The following is a 21,732-nucleotide window of genomic DNA, read 5'->3' on the forward strand; positions in this document are numbered from 1 at the left end:
ATAGTTTAAATATAAACACTTACTATAAGTTTACCATAATGATTCAGGGTAAGACAAAAACATGGTTTGGAAAATGGATTCATGTTGTATATTCTCATTATATCATTTTTGTAAATTTTTAACACAAAAAAAGTTGCGGACAGCAGCTTTAAGCGACAAACAATGACTTCAACACAATATAGGGTTTTTAAAATATTAATTTTATTTACAGACATTAAAAAAATTAATAACAATTGTGACTTTAACTGGGATAATATTACATTAATTTCTTACCACTGAATTAGCGGGTGCTCTCTTTTGGTCGGTTAACAAAAACTTCTCGGTTAACATCATGTTGTCTTCAATTACGTGTCAAATGTCTCTGAAATCACACTATTTACACTCGTACATATATTAATTATAAATAATTATTGAATAAAGAGATTGATAAACAAATGTTATAACAGTCAGTAAAATGAAATGGCCGTTCATTTTTAAATTACGCGAGTGCGCGGCTCTCTGTGGAAGACAGAAGCACGTGCTGGAGAAGCGCGTGATCAGAGGCGCACAGTAAAAAAGATAACACTTCTGCAATAGTTTGGTTATAATGAAATCTAAAAATAAAAATAACCTGCAGGGAACATTCTGGGAAGGTTCTCTTTAGGTTGCAAAAAAGAACAAAAAAATAACCTGCAGGGAACGTTCTAGCAATTGTAAAGTAACCTAGCAATTGACGCAAGTAGAAACCACATGTACGTAAATGAAGAGAAAAGTGTGTCAAAAGAGAATATAAGAACAGGGGCCTCTATAGCTCTAGTGGTTGGAATAGGAGAAGGAGTAGTAGAAGTAGTTGTGTAGAAAGAAAGAGCATACAAGCAAGCAGCAAGAGAAGCAAACATCAAAGAAGACACCTGATTTTCTTAGAGAAGAACATATACTGAATAGAGAAGTGGGTAAGCTTTAAAATGTAATTATTTATCTGGCCCATGGAACTTCCAGCTTAGCTGGCATTGAATGGTGTATTTAGCTTTTGCAAGAAATAATAAAATGAGAATGAGGACTGCCCTCAAACTCTGATAGTATTGTCTCAGTCTGTTTATTGTTGTAGAGTGAGAATCCATTTGGGGTATCAGAAGTTGACTGTCTGAAAAAGATAGATTTTTATAAAGATATCCTGACAGACTTTACAAAGTCAGTCAATGTTGCCAACCAGTCGCAGCAGAGTGGGCCGTGGGAGTGCATTAGCAGCATAGCTGTCCTCTGAGGAAGAAGAGCAGCTGTGGTGCACTGAACGGAAGGCTAACCCACCCCACCGGTAGGCTTGGATTATATCTGAACCGTAGGCCTAGGAGGTACGGTAGTGATCAGAAGTGGACCCTGAGATAATATAATCTAAGAAGAAAATATTATATGCCTACCTGACTCCTCCTGAAACTATAAAGGTAAACCTTTCACAGGAGTTGAGTAATATGAATAGAGGAAATGTCTCGTGACCTAGATAGTGTTATGTGGTCGCTGCAGAAACCACCCAGAGGGTGATGCGGCACAGTGCTATGAAAAGAGTATAAAACAATGTAAATTATTATTATATATGAAAAAAAGTCTTTCACGTGTCATTTTACTTAAACAATTTGAATAAATGAGTCTGAATAAATTTTGGGGGGACAAATAGGCAAGCTTTGGCATATATTATCAAAATAAATGATTGTCATAGAATGAAGTATGAACTGGGAATAAATACACACTGAACACATGTAATTTATTCGTATTATGACATTCTTTTGGTAAACAGCAAATGACACTTCACATCTGCGCAAGGATTCACGTTATGTGAATCAGAATACGAAGCAGTCGCGTGGTTGTGTGCGAAAACGAAGCTTTGGACGTCACTGATCACGTGGTTATGGCAAAACGAATCAAGCTCCGATACAGTGCTTCACTGTGAGCTGTTTCGTTTTTTTGATACAAGCTTCGAAGCCTCTGTGTCAGACGTCACATCACTAGTAACTGCTTTTCTGTGGCTTGGTCGGTTTGCTATGGGCACTGAGGCAATTCATTTAGTTCAGATTCAGTCAGATATCAGTATGAGAAACCATTCTTTCCTTGTGTTGGTTTTACTACTCGTGGTCGGTGAGTTATTTATTTATTTATTGCATTTTTCTTTTTGTTTCATCACTTCCGGTGTTGGTGTAAAGTAACTGGAAAGTGCGCACTTGCTGTTATCTAAATTTTTTTTAAATATCTTAATGGCTAATTAAAATTGGTAACGATTATTGCCTTTCTACAACTTTCTACAAATAGACATTGTGAATAATAACAGATGGCAGCATCATTATAAGTGTACTGTATTTTGGGAGTAAGTAGGTTTATATAGCAAACAATATAAGGCGCTTGACGGCCTTCAATAATCTACAGCGAGGTGTATTTGCATTTTTTACGTGAAAACTGATAACACAGACGGTTAGCGGTCGTCTTTGTTTTTGTTTTGTTTTTTAAATGCCTCACCCGGAAGCTTATTGATAGCCGCACCCTGACGACCACAAATTAGCTACAGCATTTCCGGGGTTCAACACCACATTTCTGCATTCCGGTCAAAGACTTTGGTTCACAATTTGTCGAGGTCCTACACTAATTTTTAAAGCTGATTTAGTCCTACTTCCTGAAATGCTATATAAACTATTTCTTTCTTTTTTTTTCTTCTGAGACTAACATTTCTGACTGCTACTTCTCTAGCTTTTAAGCTAGAACCACCAAACTCGGATCAGACCTTCAGACTGTTCTGACATACAATATTTATTATCTATATCTATCTATCTATCTATCTGAAACATGCTAGTATTGTGATACTAGCAAACTTCATCGAAACAATCTAGCAACCACAACTAATCCTTACACATGACATTTATATAAGACCACACTGTATACAACATACATTACTGATTTTTTTCAATGTAAATCAGCATCGGCAGCTTGTATTAGAGCCTTAGGGGTCTTCTTTCTGACAGGGTTTATTTTTTTAATTTAATGTTTTTAAACTGTTTTATTTATGTCAGTCTGCTGTTGAGGTTATTATTAAAGTGAAAACTGGTGCAGTAATTAAAAATGACAAATTTGAACTGTTCAGGTCTCCATCTTCTGCCTCCTCCCAAACTCTACACTGTGTACATGTGAAAGTCTGTCAGACATTTTGTATCATTATTTAACATTATCTTTTGAATTCCTTTATGAGCCAGTTCTGTCTTATCTCAAAGCTGATTTTTTTTTTCTTCTTCTTTTTACATAAACTGAGAAAGCCAAAAAGCTGTTTTCAGGCTGTACTTTACATGACAGCACTTTAAAATAGTGTCAGAGTTTTATCAAGATCAGTACAATCCAGGGGTCAGTTCCTGTTATGTTAAGACTGAATCTTAAGAACTATTAGTTATTTAGGGTTAATCTGCTTTACTTTTCAGCATCAACTTAGACCAAGCTACGTTATGTAACTGACTTAAAATTATTATATTATATTATTATATAATTACACATACATATATATAAAATTTATGTTTCATTTTTGTTCCTCAGGTGTGTTTGGTGTTACAGATGTAGAGAAGATAAAAGTATCAGTGATGCAGGGAGATTCTGTCACTCTACTCACTGATCATACTGAAATACAGACAGGCAAGGAGCTGCAGTGGATGTTTCCAGATGACACTATCATAGCAGAGATTGATAGAGAAGCCAACACAATCTCAGTACCTGGGAATACAAGTTTCAAAGGCAGATTGAAGTTGAACGAGACGACTGGATCTCTGACCATCACAAACATCAAAACCACAGATTCTGGAGTTTATCAACTACAGTTCAGAAACCAATCTTGGTCTGGAAACATGGAAGTGTTCAGTGTTACTGTTCATGGTGAGTAACTCAGTGTGATCAGTGTCTGGATTGAGTGTCTGTGAAGATGAATAATGATTATAATACACAACCCAAATAACAGTTCATTTATTTAATAAACTAAATGCATGAGCAGCAACTGGTAAAGATGTAATAAAGTTGATATGTTAAACATGAAGAAAAGATGTTCAGAGCAACATGTGAGATATTTGTAAAGGAAATAATATTATCATAGGAATTGTTATCCTGGATCTTTAAAAGAGTTGCACATGCAATTATTTTCCCATATAGTGATCATAGAATATAGTTTTCTGACAAGTCTGCCATGTCACCCTCTGGGTAGTTTCTGCAGCGACCACATAACACTATCTAGGTCATGAGCCACTTCCTCTATTCATATTACTCAACTCCTGTGAAAGGTTTACCTTTATAGATTCAGGAGGAGTCAGGTAGGCTTATAATATTTTCTTCTTAGATTATATTATCTCAGGGTCTACTTCTGATCACTACCGTTCCTCCTAGGCCTACAGTTCAGATATAATCCAAGCCTACCGGTGGGGTGGGTTAGCCTCCCGTTCAGTGCACCACAGCTGCTCTTCTTCCTCAGAGGACAGCTATGCTGCTAATGCACTCCCACGGCCCACTCTGCTGCGACTGGTTGGCAACCTTGACTGACTTTGTAAAGTCTGTCAGGATATCTTTATAAAAATCTATCATTTTCAGACAGTCTACTTCTGATACCCCAAATGGATTCTCACTCTACAACAATAAACAGACTGAGACAACACTATCAGAGTTTGAGGGCAGTCCTCATTCTCATTTTATTATTTCTTGCAAAGGCAAAAGCTAAATACACCACACTATGCATAAGTTGGAAGTTCCATGAGCCAGATGAATAATTACATTGTAAAGCTTACCCTCTTCTCTATTCAGTATATGTTCTTCTCTAAGGAAATCAGCGGTCTTCTTTGATCTTCTGAGGGTTTGTGGTCTGGTGCCAGCTTCTGCTTGCTGCTTGCTTGCATGTTCTTTCTTTCGTCAGCAAAAAATGCTCAAACATCCATTTTGTACTGTTGAAAAAAACCAGCATATGCTGATAAGGTGGGTTTTGAAGCTGGTATGCTGGTTTGAGCTGGTTTATTCTGGTCAAGTGCTGCTGGTCCTGGTTTTTTCAACAGGAGTAACAGACGTGCGTGTTTATTTTAGCTATTTTGTCAGTGAAACAACACACTAGCCTGTAAAACTATGAAATAAATATCGTAAATTATGGTAACCTAAATAATAAGAAAGTTAAATATTATTTCAAAAAACATTTGTTTTTTTATTTCCACACAAAAAGTCTATTTTTGCTGCGCTGCTGCCGCTCAATTAAAGTGAAAGCACACTTTTAATGGACAAAATAAATATAATTTCACACAAAAGATGTTCAAAATGCACAGAATAAGCATGTCTAATGTGTTTTAACAAGAATTTGAGTATGACAGAAAAGAAAATTAAGAATCAAAAATAATTATAGAAGATTTACCCATTTAAACTTTTTTTTAATTATTCAGTTTGGGTTAAAGTATGGTGTATTATAAAAAACTAAAGTAAACTAGCCAGAAAATATGAGATATAAACATTATTTTAGTTATTACACAGACAGCTATAGTATACTCAAATCAAACCCGAGTTTGCTGTCTTGTAAACATGTGCACGCGGCAGATGATGTAAAACACAAAGCTTACCTCATTCGTGTGCAGCAATGGATGACACGAGGCTTATTTATTTATTTTTATTTATTTACGTTTATATGAGAATGTTGTACACCTCCCCATGTTAAACTTTAAAGACTATCAAGTTTTTAAATGACCAACTTATAAAAACAAATTTATAGCTGTCTTTGTAAAGAAATGTTCACTTTATATGCTGCTTCGAGCCGCTGCTGTGACGCTGTACAAATGCTTCCAGTGTGAATACTCGCGCGTCTCTGCAGCTGCAGTGATGATGTAGTTACGCTCACGCTTGCAGTGTGAAACAGGCATAAGGAATGGAATAGCCTAATAGGCCTAAATGCGAACGAAAGGAAGAAACATTTATAATCCCCTGCGTGAGTGAAGATTTGGGAAAAGAAACAGAGATTCCATGTTCAGTGGAATAACTAATGGAATATTGTTAAATTCTCTGATAATCAGGTGATCAGATCGCGATTCGCAAAACAGAATACAATGATTAAATGTATGGACACGCAAACCTCTCTCGTTCGGCATGAACCAAAATATTTCCCTGGCTGCAATGTCACATTTAATTGCTAACCTATAATTTCTTCTGTAAACAAAGCTTTGTGCTTCACTCGTGTCATATTCAAGTAAACACTGCCACAGCCTATCAGTGGGTACCGAATATACCCGGAATCTCAGTACTACAGAAATGCAGGTATCGTCACATTTTCAAAATTTCTGTACCGACTTGGTACTGAAGTACTGGTACTTTTGACAACACCAACTACTACTACCCCTCAGAGAGTTATAAAGGATCCTGTATTTATATTCTCTTTTGACGCACTTTATCTCTTCATTTACGCATATGTGGTTTCTTCTTGCGTTAACATATTACCTGCATCCGTCAATTGCTATGTTACTTGTCTATCACCTTTTTTTACTTGTTAAGGCGCCGGTCCTCTATCTCACCTGGATACGGCCCGGATCCGGTTGACTACGGTAAACCTCGGAATAAACAGAGAGACTAATATTACCGTAGATGCCATTCTTCTTCTGATGTAACGAGTACATCTGGTGTTATAGGAAGTGTTCCCGGTTCCGGCTGACCTAATTTATACAGCCTAACAATCCTTTAACGGATTTTAAAATATAAATTGATAATGTGTTATGTGTATGCCAGGTTAAAGAGATGTGTTTTTAGTCTAGATTTAAACTGACAGAGTGTGTCTGCATCCCGAACAATGCTAGGAAGACTGTTTGAAGGTTTGGAGGTGACATCATTGCTCGCTTAACCTGTTAACAGTCGCCCCTGCTAGTTGAGCTCAAACCCAAACCTGACATGCGTGAACTAAAACAGTCACAGTTCATGAACTCTCTGGACTACAGGCATAAATGAGGGCTCTTTAGAAAGATAAGAAATGTGAGGTTGATGTTATCAGAATTTATTCTGTTGTTATAGAAAAGTATCAGAATTTATGTTATCATAGAAAAACAGCAAGAGAAGCTTAAATATTCTGATAAATATATTAATATTTAATTTGTAATATATATATATATATAGAGAGAAAATATATATATATATATATATATATTATATGAAACTGTGCTAGAGGAACATGAAAAGCAATGAATTTAAGGTCACAAGTCTGAGTAAGTTATAATTAAAATCTGAAGATGGAGCCACTAAAAGGTTTTGTTTGTTTGTGTAAGCATTTTTCTTAGTGAAAGTACATATAATAATGGCACTTGGAGAATCCAAAAAGGTCCTTATATACAGTATACAATATACAGTTGCAAGAAAAAGTAAGTGAACCACTTGCAGAATCTGTGAAAATGTGAATAATTTTAATAAAATAAGAGGGATCATACAAAATGCATGTTATTTTTTATGTAGTACTGTCCTGAGTAAGATATTTTACATAAAAGATGTTTGCATTTAGTTCACAAGACAAAAAATAGCTGAATTTATTAAAGTGGCCCCATACATAAGTACCAAAGAAAACGTCTGAATTCAAATATCAAGGTAAATTGTACTTAATTTTTCTTCAGGGAAACATTCAAGTATCTTCTGTTGCTTCTGAAGGGCAGTACTAAATGAAAAACAATGATATTTAAACAAAATAAGAAAAATTGTGACATCTTCATCCTGTTTAAAAGTTTTCACCCCCCGATTTTTAATGCATCGTGTTTCCTTCTGGAGCATCAGTGAATGTTTGAACCTTTTTTAATAGTTTGAGTTTGAGTCCTGGAGGATTTTTCTGAAGAACAGAGCTCAGTTTAACTGCTCAGAACAAACAAGAGACTCATGAACAACCATCACAAAACATAAAAACAGTCGTGGATCATCAGGTAACCACACACAGTATTGAGAATCAATGCTTCACATACTTATGAATGGGGTTATTTTAATAAATTCAGCTATTGTTTTTTTTTTTTTTTTTTTGTCTTGTGAACTAAATGTAAACATCTTTTATGTAAAATATCTTACTCAGGAGTCAGTACTAAATAAAAATAATATGCATTTTGTATGATCTCTCTTATTTTATTAAAATTATTCACATTTTCACAGATTCTGCAAGTGGTTCACTTTTTCTTGCAACTGTAGCACTGCTTACAACTGAATACAGTTTGTTTAAGCTGCATTTTATGGACACAAAAGCAGTCATGTTTGTTCTGTATAAGCTCACTTTGTCTCAAAGCATAGTGGCACAATCACAAGTTATAAACAATATTTAAGTTATAAAATATGCACTATGCCCCCACAAATCTACTTTCCCCAACAGTCTGCAAACATTTACATCATTGCCTGTGTACAGACTTATAGTTCAACTAAGGACATAGGCCTTCTGCTATGTGCTAAATTATAATGATTGTTGCTCGATATATTACAGAATGGCATACATATAAGGCATGTAGCACAGTACAGTATATTTATCACTAACATATGTAGCTTTCTCAGTTTTATAACAAATATTTACACACAACAAACTCAAATTCAGGTTTGGTTCTGGAAAAAAATGATTTTCACCATTCAGTCAATTCTTATGCTTAAAATCAGGAGCCGTATTCACAAAACATCTAAAGGCTAAAAGTAGCTCGTAAATCGCTGAAAATAATGGGCGTGTCAGTCCTAATTTTAGGAGTCCTAAATTTTTGCTCTAAGAGTATTTCACAAAGCATTTTAGCGTTAAAACTAGCTCCTAAATCTGTGAAACGTTCGGAGTAGTCAAGAGGACTCCTAAATCACTAAGATCAAATCACAAACAATCCTAATGTACCCAAAGACACTGAACACCAATGAGGCAATAGTGATTGAGCCTTGGGTGCTGAACTTTTTCTTCATAAATGCAATACATTTTGATTTGTAAATCTGAATCTATGATGAGACGCCAAAAATAAATCTTTAACAAATAAATAAATATTGTCCGATTACCTGTGGCAGTGGTTTTCATGAGTTCACACTTACAAATGATTGAATAGACTAGAGTAATAAAATAAGAGTGTTTAGTGTGCTGTCCAAGGGAATCGAGGGCTCTGAGCTTGGAATTTAGCCCAAACCCAAAGTTCTCCTCGTATCTCCAGCTGAGAGTGAGGAACAGGGTGGCGGAGGGATGCAGAAAACTGTCAAAGTAACTAGGCGAGTCGGCTCTCGTCTGTGTATATATTCCTCTTCTTGAACTGATTAGACCGTTTGAATGTGTTCCTCCCAAACTTTGTTTATAAAACATTTGTCGTTTGAATTCTGCATTCTCTTGAGATGAAGACAATTAACTGTATAGTTTAATTAGTGACAATTAGCCTACACTTTAAAATCTTTATTTTAATGTGGAAACATGACACCTCATTCTACAATATTTCTATGATTAAATCACTGACTCCTCCCCCTCAGCCAATCACTGTGTGTTTACTCGATAGCAACGAGGTCAACCCCGCCCTTACTCTTAGCTTAAGACTTCAGTCGATTCCTTAGTAAAAGTTTGTCTCAGCAGCTTTGTGAATAGGTTTTAAGAGAAAACTCTTAGCTAAGAACTTTTACTGCTTTTAAGAGAACTCTGAGTGGTAAGATAAAATGTTTTGTGAATACGGCCCCAGATTCCTGCCATTTTATTTTCCTCATTGAATTTCCTGTTTCGCTTAGTACGAAAGAGGATTAGGGCCAAGCAATAATAAAAAATTAAAACCATCTCGAGATTAAAGTTGTTAAATTTCGAGAAAAAAGTCGAGATAAAATGTTGAGAATAAACTCGTTAAATTACGAGAAAAAAAACTTGTTAAATTTCGAGAAAAAAGTCGAGATAAAATGTTGAGAATAAAGTCATTAAATTATGAGAAAAAAGTCGTTAAATTACGAGAACAAATTCGTTAAATTATGAGAAAAAACTCGTTTAATTTCGAGAAAAAAGTCGAGATAAAATGTTGAGAATAAAGTCATAATTTAATTTAAGTCTTTCTTGTTGAGAAACGTGACGCACGCTTACATTCTCCTCCCCCTTCATATCTGTCACAATAATTTAAATGTATGCTTTACTTTTACAGATTAAATAAACTTTATCTTTTATATTTCATCGGGGCATCTTGCTTTATTAATATTTGTTATTTATTTTAAATAAACCAAACTTTATCAACATATGGGTAGCAGTGTTGAGGAGTAGTTAACTACATGTAGCGGCGCTACTAGTTTAACTACATTTTTCAGTAGCTTGTATGTAGTTCAGCTACTTTTAAAACAGTGTAGCTTTTCGAGTAGTTAACTACATTTTCCAGCAAGTATCGGTGTAGCGCGACCAAAAGCTACAAGCTACATTCCGTTTTGCGTTCTGACAAGCCTAATTCATTCATAAAGCAGCACAGCGACTTCAGATCACAAACTAAAATCGTGCATTATCGCCATCTGTTGTTATATAACGCATCTTGCGGCTTTATAAGTTCGTCAGCAGTTCATCGAGAAGAGATCGCCTGATGATTATGTAAAGGACTGGAGTGGGTTCACACCAGTGGCGATTTCTTTAAGACTGCAAGGGAAGCTCGGCTTCCCTTATAATGTCACAAAATTAATGGTCAAATATGTACTATTGTATTAACATTTTATTGACTAAAAATGCGTTAGAAAACGTTCATCTCAAAGACGAGTTCGTTCAGAATCAGTTACATATAGCAGGTCGGCTGACTCGATTCCTTCTCATACATTCCCGCAGCGTCACAGTGCATTTCCCTATTGAAGCCCAGCGTCCATTGACTTCAATGGGGCTGCTTTGAACGGTTTTTTTCAGCGCTTCGAAACTAGACGGTCATTGGATAAACGCTGCGATTATGTCCCGCCCACGGACGCTCAGCGTCTCTGGGGGTGAATGGGGAGTGGGCTGGCCCGGACTCCGAGCTTCTGCGTGATGATTGGAGGGTCTGTCGAAAGACTGCATCTCCTTTTGACTGACAGCGATTCTGTACTATAAGGAATCACTGAAGCTATTCGCGCTCAGTCCCATCGCGGATTTCTCAAGTTCAGTCGAAATAAAAACTGCTGCAACCTATTTCTTTGATATTTGCTTGGCGAAATTGCTTGATTTTCATCATACATTTCACACAATTATACACCACATTCCTTGTTTCAGTTTTACAGAGTTTATTTTTTTTTTTTTTAGATCGTTCATTCATTCATTCCTTCATTCATTCATTCATTCATTCATTAAGCAGCCTAGCTCTGCTGGCCATTGAGAGGACACTGGTCAAGTCACTTGAAAAGACTCCTAGTTGGTACGACAGGGTCACAGACCATTTTCTTGAAAAGGAACGTAGGGCAGAATTTACTTTTAAATAAATAGACAATTTTATGATGTAGGCCGAAAATGAGCTTCCCCTCTCTGACAGACCAGTAGCCGCCACTGGTTCACACTGCACAAATCGCTTATTAAAGGTTATAAACATGCTTAAAACGCTGTCTGTGCCGAAGACTTCAAGCACATACAGGTGAATAATAGCCTTTGTAAATGGATTATTCTGCTTTATTGCAGTCTATATCAAATGTATGCAAACTATTTTATTACAGCGGTGACCCGCCATAGTCTAATCTGTCCCGCTAGTTTTATAATGAACATAAGATCACTAACGCGGTGTTTTGAGTCATTGCATTGGCAAAGCATCCGTCAACTGAACAGAAAACAACAACATAGCTTAGTACGCTGATCTAATAAAATCGGTTGCTCGGGTATAAGAATGTTCACGCGAGAAGCGTATGATTCACGTAGAGACATATAAGATGTTAAGTAATTTTACAAATAATTGGAATAGAATTTCAAAAATATTGATACAAAAATTCTAATATTTTTCTAGTCTGTATTTATTTTTATTATTGCTCATTTTTGTCCCGTGTTATGGTTATGGTAGCAATTTTGAGCGTGAATCCTGCATTTCTGTGTAGGCTAGAAATCACTTCTGAAACTGCAGAGTGCAATTGGTCGTCGGTCCTCTCGCATGAAAAACAAAACTTATAATACATTCAGAATTTTAATATATATAAAGCGTGCAAAGAGAGTCAGTGTAAGATATAGGAGTATTGACATTTGATACATTTGAGTACTGTATTTTTTGATATAGTTAAAAAAAAAAACAGTATGCTTTGAAATCATAATTGTAGTGCATTGTTTTGTTTAAACCCCAAACATCTTACTTAAACATTCTTCATTAACAGTTATCCAGTTATTTGTAATATGCTATGTCATTTAAAAAAAAAAAAATTAAAAGTAGTTTCAATGTAGCTAGCTACTTTTTGATAGTAACTTGTAGTATAGCTGACTACTTTTTCAAAAGGGTAGCTTGACTGTAGTTTAACTACTTTAATTCATGAGTAGCTTGTAGCTTGTCAAACTACAGTTTCAGAGTAGCTTCCCCAACACTGATGGGTAGATCCCTCGAGTGCAGCTAATGACGCTTTGAAGCGACGATAAAGGGAGCGAGGATATATCATTTCACTTGATTCAATTCCTCCGTCCTCGCTTCTTTTCCTTGTTTCCTTCCTTCGCATCCTGAAGGGGTGGAGCTAAGACGCGAGGAAAAGAAGGGAGGAAAGGAAACGAGAATGCACAAATAAGAATTGAGAAGCACCCAAAGTCAATGGGGATGGTTGGATTGTATTTCTCCCCGGTGGGCGTGGTTTTCAGATTACTGAATGCGCTCTGTCTCTATTGGAGAAATCGTAACGGCTAACTTAATCACGCGTGGCACCTCTCAGCCTATCATGTAATGGCAGTGACATTAGTCGCAACATTCTCTAGTCTGCCTTCTCTTAAAAAAAATACATTTTTATCAAGATAAAATCTACATATAGTTCAGTAGTTGTTATAGTTGTTTACTGTAAAACATGCTGAAGATTGGCAAACAGGCTGTCTGTTAATTAAATGTTTAGATATTTCCCCACAAAAGCTGTTTAATCAGCGTAGTGAAGCCTCTCGTCCTTTGACTTCCATTCAAAAAAAAACAGCCTCTGGTCTCATTCCATGTGTACCGCCGGGGGGCGGGGCGTTAGCTTTAGCCGTTACATTTTTTTGGAGAGGGGGTATAGAGTGCCTCAGGGATGACGCATTTTTGTAGGCAAAACCCGGAAGCGAGTTAGCATTTTAGGGCTTCCGGTTCCATCACCCTAAAGTCTATGGGACTTTTGAATGGGTTTTTGCTAAATCACCTAAAATAAGGTCTGTGGTTAACAAAGCCTCTAAATACTTTCACGTTTTGATCTATGACATAAAACACAAGTGATAACCCACTTGTGATTTTTTTTTTTTAAACCTTTACTGTGTCTTAAAAACGGCGGTTGCTAACAAATTGCTGAAAGGGACTAGCTACTTCCCAGATAGCACACGTACGTCTGCAAGACGTCTGTTAAAGATCACTTCATCTGGAAAGCATCTGCTGTTTACAAACATCTAATAGACGTCTCCGAGATGTACGTGTGCTATCAGGGTTCCTTTGGCGGGGACTTCAGACGTCATCATTAAAAACGGGACATTTGGACAGCATTTCTCATGAAAAAGTGGATAAGTATTCATAACAGCACAGATGATAATCAGTGAGCATGTTTTTAAATAAAGTTGTTTTTTAAATAAAGTTTGAGGAAGCTTGGTGGTGATGACGTTGATCCGCAACCATGGTGTGCTGTAGTCCGTTTATAGCCTACTGTTAGCTTCTTATATCTGACCACTTTATTTAGGCTTCAAAATCTATAAATGTTGTGTTCACTTGTAAAGATTATCTTGATAGACAAAACGTGTAAGTGTCATAACCCTTTGTTAAACACAGAGCTTATTTTCTGCGATTTTCCAAAAGTCTATGGGAAAAATGCATAGGCTTTCAATCGAGGGAACCCGTGCGCCGCTAACTTCCAGGTTGGCCTACAAAAACATGTCATCCCTGAGGTACTCTATTAACATCAAGTGACATGGCATCTGACGCAATGGCACATCCGGTGGCTCTTCCAGGCTTCATTAGCATGTGTCAGTTGGATAGTGGCATGTGCTACTGACATTGGCCCTGTCCAAAATGGCACACTCCGGACTTGTGGACTTCCTCAGAGTCCACACTTTGGTGACGTCATGTAGTGCAGACCTATAGGGCCCTTGGCATGAGTCCACGAGGGCGCATTGAGAGGTATTTTTGGGACAGACTCATTATCTCCATGTCAACTACACAGCCTGCTTTTGCTTATGCCACCTGGGCATTAGACAATATATACATGTTTATTTAAATAATGTATACAGTTGCAATAATACATAATGTTCCATTTGAACTAAGATTACAATTTTAACACGTAATAAACATGTGCGTGAGTTTCAGATGAATTTACAGGTTTAAATATAAATACTAGGTTTACATATGACTCAGTAAAGCCCTGACATTCGGTTCTATTTATTTAATGAATCATAATGCGATCGTATTATTCAACGTGCTATTATTATGTTTGAGATATCAACCACTGGTCTATGACCATAATGTTTGTATTAACTGTAGGTAACAACTGGTAAAATGTACACCTAGGTCATAAAAACCGTAATGATACCTACACTTAAATATTTTATTCTCAGCCATGTCATCAATTGCTCTTGAGTGAAATCTCCTCCCATCCGTTGTATGATTGGCATTTCGCAAGGATTCCTGGGTAGTTAAAGTGTGCGGAGCCTGCATCTATGTGGGCTTCGCGAAGACCGCTTCAAGGGTACAAAGGGGGCGCTGCTGAGCACACTTTAGAGCGTTAAAATGCTGAATGGGACGGCCTACGGATTCGTAGACTCTGTGAGCACGTGCAATTTAAGTCCACGAGACCGAAAGTCCACATGAAGTGTGCTATTTGGGACAGGGCTTTCGTCACGAAACACTGACGCTGTCGCGGTCTCACGGACCATGTCGCCGTATTTTGTGACACCTGCAGGAGTGACTGACTGATGAGTTGATGTCAGGTTTGTGGAAAAAATACTAAAGTAAATACTATAGTGTTTTTGAACCGTACTATAGTAAAGTACTTGAATTAATTTGTTGTGGTAATTCTATAGGCTAGATGCTGTGGTAATATAACAACTATGGTAATGTAAACAAATTACTTAACCCTCTGGAGTCTGAGGCTGATTTGGGGCCTGGAGAAGTTTTGACATGCCCTGACATTTGTGCTTTTTTCAGTTGTTCATAAACATATTAATGGAAAAAGTGTCATTACACTGTATTCAGCACAAACTAGGCTACAATAATATCTGAGGAACATGTATGTACATGTTTGTGTTTTTGAAGGAATAACATTTATGCGTGGTTATTGAAAAAACAAAAAACTTAAGTCACTGAAATAAGGCCAAAAAAAGTATATTAAATCTGTGTTTAAAATACTTTAGGGTATTGGAGGTTGTAGAATAGAGTTTTTGCTTCAAAATTATGTAAAAATTATGCTGTCTACTCAATATATTGATTTAGTTTTTGTAAGACACTTTTTGCCAAGAAACACAGTATGCATGGAGGCGTGAATCACCACTGAATAATGGGCCATTCTCACCTGAGAAGACAAAAGAATTGCATAGTAATGAGCTGAAATGACTTGCATATTAATGAGGCATTTCAGTCAGGTAGGCTGTGAAAAAAAACCTTCTGTGATGTCTCAAGCTCATCATGATATATGAAACATACAGAAAAATATTATTACAATATAAAGTAATGGTTTTATATTATACTTATTATAATGCATGTATTGCCTCTGAATTTGCGTCTGAATAGCGCTCGCTCCGTGGGCGTGGCCGCATTAGCGGATAATGAGCTGAATCACGGACTTCTGACATGGCTCTCTTTTCATACAGATTACATAAACACAGAAGGTTTGTTTTCGATTTGACTTACATGATTTAAAACCTGACATCTGAAACGTTTTTTTAGACATAAGTGTAATTTTTCTGTGATTAGTATTCACTAAGTTACAGATCATTTTCTGAGAACTATCAGATTGGACTTCGTTCAGAGGGAGAGGAGAAATCACGCATCATGTTAGTTTTCTTTATTTTACAAAAAGCACAACATTTTGTTTTTACTCTGAGTGTATACAAATAAAAGAAGATATTCTATAGTTTCAGTTGATATATTACTTATGTCTCTATGACAAAAAATGACGGAGTATTTTAAGTCTGTTTTGCTGCAATGTGAAAAAAAACCCTGCAAAACGCGCCAGCGCGTTTTCAGACCTCAGAGAGTTCATACCTAGTTTGCTTACTACCTAGTGTGCTTACTACCTAGTGTGCCCACTACTTAGTGCGCTTACTTTTACTTACTTTTTTGGCTAAAGGTTGCAGGCTTGCCTTCCAGTGGCTTTGGCTTTACTGCCTCTACATACTCTCCGTACAGCCTTTTTTCAAGTAGGAAACCGACTAAATCTTGTCTCGTAGTAAAGTTTCTGACATTTTCTATCGTGGGACATATTATTGCAGCTTTTCACACAACAAAAGTATGCCATTTTTACAATGAAAAGAAGCCAAAGAAAAAAACAACCCCGCAGTGATAATGCACGAGTTTTCACGAGTGTGACGTCACCTGACAAAGACCGATTGTAGTGTTAAAGTGTTAGGAAAATCACTTGCAGCATTATAAGCTATATCTTATTGAAACATTCCTGTTTGTTCCTCAGGTGTGTCTGGTGTTACAGATGGAGTAACGTCAGTGTCAGTGATGAAGTGATGAAATTAAAAATATTGCAATACAGATGCAATAAAAATACAGCAATCATTGGGGTTCAAGCACTATAAGGCCTTTAAGCACATGCGTAAAAATATTATGTTTTTATTAACAAGCCTGTATCCACTTTGATCATAGATAGACCATTAATAGCCAATGCAGGTTATTTACCATGGGAAATATATGGGTTTTAAAGCTTTTTAACAGTTATAGCACCACCTATGGTCCGATCTCCATAAAAGTGTGCATACTTGTTTAGAATCATGTCACGTGTGCTCAACTATTTTCATGAAGTTTTGAGTTTTCATTTAGAATTTATTGGCTTTTGAGTATATTTTGCCACACCCCTTTTCTAAATGACCCTGTGCAACCCAAAGGGTAAAGTTCAACTTATTTTGATAATTATTGATCTTGAGAGTCCAGAGAACTAATGCATTGGTTTGGTTCTGATCGGGTGAAAAACCTAGGACTAGTTCACAAAAGTATTTTTTTTTTTTTTTTTTTTTTTTTTTTTTTACATAATTGCGAACATTTTATGATTGACAGCAGTGGTTCTTCAGGCAAAGCTGTTCAGCATGAGGAGATCTAACAAATGATATGAATATTGTGTGTATGTGTGAAACACCTTTTGATTAAAGAGGCGTAAAACTCGTTAGCGCCAACTAGTGGCTACTTTCAGAATTCTTACAGGCCTCTAGGACCATGAGCCGAACATGCCCACCGAGTTTCATTCCGATCGGCCTCTGTTAACCTTATCTAATGGATGCTCAAGTTTCATTTGCTGATGACTGCTTTTCGAGATATCTCAATGTCCTCATAGACAGTCATGGCTCCTTGGACCGCATACCAATTTTCAAGTCAATTGGACTAAAGGTTGTGTAGTTATATACATTTTCTTTTTTATTTCATGTTATAGCGCCACCAAGAGCAATTTATTTTTACTGTGACCACAGAATGAGCTCTTACTCAAGTGTATTGAGTGAAAATATCTCATTACGTTCAGGAGTTATAGCCATTTTAGTAATAGTGGCCCCGCCCATTTTGAATGTTTTGACGCCCCTTAGCGACCGTGAATCAAAAACTTTAACTTTTTTTGATAACTTTTGATATTTACTGTCCAGAGAACATTTCTGCACTGGTTTGGTTCTGATTGGGCGAAAAACCTGCGACTTGTTCGTTAAAGTAGATTCAAAATGGCAGAAATTTTTTCCAGGCACAAATGAAATTATAGATATACTTTTTGAGCCAAAGATTCCAACAATATAAGGCACTTGAGTCCACAACAAACGGTCTAGGAGTTATGAGAAATTTCAGGTTTTTGGCGCTGTAGCGCCACCTGTTGGCTAATCGGGGTCATACTCTGTCAACCTCTCCACAAACTGAGACCATCTGGCCAAGTTGCAAATCTGTAAGCCTTACGGTTTGGTCTGCATGATCAGTTTTATAGCAGAAGAAAATTAAAAAAATTATGTTTGAACCCCTAATAAACTATTTTAAAATAAAAACCAAAATAAAACGTACTAAAAAGGTGACATTTTATTTGTTTGCCTGCATGTGACCATCAACCAACATCAGTGAACATGCAGATGTGTGTCAAATTGTTGAAATGTTTGTTTTTCCTTGAGAATGTGTCTGTCTGGGAATTTTTATGATAATTCATCATTCTGGTTTGTGCAGCACCCCTTGAGGAAGAATATCTTACAGTATCAGTCAGAGGCATTGCTAGAAGCCATTTCACACAGAGCCAGAGATAAGAGTGCTTATTTGTAAAGTGGATGCATTTTCACTGTTGTGTGTATAACTTTTTCACAAATATCTTTATATCTTTCCAATTAACTTTGGTGCTTGTCTGTCATGAGAGTATTTCAGCACACATCACTGCAGGTTATCATTTCTAATCGATGTGATCACTGGTGATTGTTTCTGAACTGAACTTGCTCATCTTTATTCTCTTAAGCAGAAACTCTGATCAGTTTAAAACATGTTTGTAAATCCTTCTATTCTCTCTGCCATTAACTTCTTCTTTTCAAACTGGTCCTGATTGTATTCCAGGTGTGTTTAGTGTTGATGGAGTGAAGAAAATGTCAGCGATGAAGGGAGAATCTGTCATTCTACATACTAAAATGACTGATATACCAAAAGACGATGTGATCGAGTGGACATTTGGACCTCAAGACACTGCTTTAGCAAAAACTGACACACTGAATAAGATAAGATATAACAACGAGACATTTAAAGACAGACTGGAACTGAACACCAAATCTGGAGATCTCACAGTCGATAACATCAACACTGAAGTGTTAGGATTTTATAGAGTGAAGATCATCAAGAGAACATATACATTACAGAAGATCTTCAGTGTTACTCTCAATGGTGAGTGCTTCAAGTCTTTAGATGTGTGCTCTGTGAACAATGTTATGGTGAAATAAGAAACATCTGTTAAGATCAGATCTTCACTCAGGTTAAACAGAGCTGATGTTTATAGTGTTTGGGACACATCCACACTAATGTCTGTGTTTATTGTCACAGATTCACGTCAGTTTCCAGGTACAGTTTTGTCCGTGATATTTGGCGTGACCAGTGTTGTTTTGGCTTGTGCTGCAGCTGTTTTGTACTACAAGAATAGACAATTGAGACAAATGTGTAAGTATCACATACAAATTATAAATTTAGCAAGAGACAAATATTTATTTATATACAAGTTATTTTGTTTTTTTAAATAAATGAATAACCATAATCATTTTTTTGTTGTTGTTTCCACAAGCTGTAATGAACAGTGTTTCTGTTTTTAATGAAGAATAACAGAAGTCTGTCTCTGATACTGTGAGCTTCATCTGTCTGTAGAAAAATCAAACTCAGTTATCACAGAAATGATCTGTCTTTTATTTCAGCAGCATTTGCAGTATGGTGTTTGTGTATTTAGTGACTTTATCAAGTTTATTCAGATATTAATAACCTTGAGAAGAAACACCATCAATATAGACATTTTAAAGGCTGAACTGATCTTGATTCTTCTGAAGAATAATGTGTCTGAACTTCATTATTACAAATATAATGACAAAAATGACCTTGATCTGGTTTTAATTATTCATTTTACAGTTTTTTTGTCTGTTTTTTTTTCTGGATTCACTACAGAGAATCCTTACAAATATTCTCTGTGCGACACACTGGCTTTATTCAGATATTAATGTGACATTGACAATGTAATTTTTACACTCCTGGCTCTCTTTACAGTTACTGTTAATGTATTGGTCAGTTAAGAGAGTAAATTTATCCATAACATATTGTTACAGCAGGACTCTGACTCTGTGTTGATAACACTCAGCATGTTAATTCTCCTTTTTTAATTTTTTCTTCTATATTTTCTCACAGATTGTGATGCTGTTCGAAGTACTGATAGCATGTTTTGAAAAACTCAACTCCCAACAGCAGTATCTTGTGGTCACCACCACACAATACATATTAACAGTGTTTGAAGTTTACCCATGTGTGCTTTTGACATGTGAAAGTGATAAATGAAAGCACATTTCTCTAATTATGCCAAATCAAATGATATTCTCACTTATTATGAAGTTGATGTAACACTTAAAACACGTAAAACAGTACATGAAAAGAGTATTATGTCTGAAATTTCAGTATTCAAAAAAAGAGTAGGCAAGAAACACCCCAATAATAGTGTAAATGCCATAAGTGCTTCTCTGCCGCCATCTAGTGGTCATGTCTTTTTTTTTTAAGTTTTGTTTGCCTAGAAGTGTTATTTTTCCTTAGTCTTTAAACTTTCAGTTGTCATCTACAGTGATATCGATCCGTTCCTGTATTAAGAGTCAAGACTGATTTAGTGTAATTTATCATGTGTGCTCTGTATGAACACTTGATAATTGTTATACTTTTACAGAATTTAGCAGAAATAATCTCATGCTAAACTTAACATGTGAATACTTTTGTTCTTATTGTTTTTTATTTGATACTCTTGCACTGTTAATTTCCACATTTTATGTTCTTTATTCAATTGTTGTAAATCTACAGAAGCTCAAAAGGAATAAACAGAAATTTGCAGGAGATTCATCAATAGATGCTGATTATGAGTCACTGAACGAGGATCTTGTTTGTGTATAATGGAGACGTTTCTCTCTCTTTTATATTCTTAGCACTTTATTATGAAATTTAAGTATGAGAATGTCTGGGTGTGTCCAAAACCACATACTTCCCTACTATATAGTATGAAAAGAGCAGTAGGTGAGTGAATAAGTATGTCTGAATCCCTAGTATTCATAACAGAGTAGGTGAGAATTACCTGGTGACACTAATTCTCGCGAGATTCTGACGTGTGCATACTTGCCTAGGCAATAAATACCCAATAATAAAGTGATTATTCATTGTATTTACCCAGTTAATCAGGTTATAATCTTATATTTAAGAAAGATATTGATTTGAAATGTGTGTTTTGTAATCTGTATGATGAGACTATTTATCATCTCTTTTTGAGTGTATTTGCACTAAATTGTTCTGGTGTGATTTTGATGTTTTTTTAAGGAGATCTCTGGAATTGACAGTAATCTGGAGGACAAAAATATTGTATTTTTTATGACAAGCCTTTAGAAAAGAAAATTTGTTTTGTTCTTAATTTGTTTATTATTTCAAGGGAAACATCATATTCATAAATGTCTGTGGGCAAAAAATACACCTAGTTTAATACAGTTTAAATTTGAGCTTTGTCATTAAATCATTGGAGGGTGTAAGAAACACCGAAGCAAAAAAGACTATAGACTGTTGTAAGGCCTTGAAATTCTGTCCTTTTTAAGAATCTTTATTTATTTTGTTATTAGAGATAATTATTTTTTAATTTTTTATATATATATATTTTGTACTATTGCTATTTTGTTTTGCAATGTATGTTTTTACTGAATTTCTTGCTGTTGTTATTTTGTTACTGAATAAAGCATTTAAAAAAAGACTGCAGCTCATGAAAAAAAAAATAATAAAGTGTAAA

General features: G+C 35.9%; 1 protein-coding gene across 2 annotated transcripts; it reads left to right on the forward strand.

Annotated features, from left to right (window-relative positions):
- Window positions 1-1,560: 1,560 nt before the first annotated feature.
- LOC125253682 lies at window positions 1,561-20,811 on the forward strand. Of its 2 annotated transcripts, XM_048167684.1 has the most exons (5): window positions 1,564-2,109; window positions 3,544-3,876; window positions 18,795-19,115; window positions 19,272-19,385; window positions 20,115-20,811. In XM_048167684.1, exons 1-5 carry the CDS (start codon window positions 2,016-2,018, stop codon window positions 20,150-20,152), a joined length of 900 nt encoding a protein of 299 aa, XP_048023641.1. In that variant the 5' UTR covers window positions 1,564-2,015; the 3' UTR covers window positions 20,153-20,811. The 2 variants fall into 2 exon arrangements, with proteins under 2 accessions (XP_048023640.1, XP_048023641.1); XM_048167683.1 differs by having other exon boundaries at window positions 1,561-2,109; window positions 19,272-20,811.
- The last annotated feature ends 921 nt before the right edge of the window (window positions 20,812-21,732 follow it).

Source organism: Megalobrama amblycephala, linkage group LG19 (assembly GCF_018812025.1).
Source record: "Megalobrama amblycephala isolate DHTTF-2021 linkage group LG19, ASM1881202v1, whole genome shotgun sequence".
NCBI classification, from domain to species: domain Eukaryota; kingdom Metazoa; phylum Chordata; class Actinopteri; order Cypriniformes; family Xenocyprididae; genus Megalobrama; species Megalobrama amblycephala.

What these genes read in the sequence shown, in the direction of transcription:
- LOC125253682 (XM_048167683.1), top strand. Translation starts at nt 2,016, where the DNA reads ATGGGCACTGAGGCAATTCATTTAGTTCAGATTCAGTCAGATATCAGT. An exon ending in GGTTTTACTACTCGTGGTCG is followed by an intron (nt 2,110 to 3,543) that starts GTGAGTTATTTA and finishes TTTGTTCCTCAG; the next exon opens with GTGTGTTTGGTGTTACAGAT. An exon ending in CTTCAGTGTTACTCTCAATG is followed by an intron (nt 19,116 to 19,271) that starts GTGAGTGCTTCA and finishes TTATTGTCACAG; the next exon opens with ATTCACGTCAGTTTCCAGGT.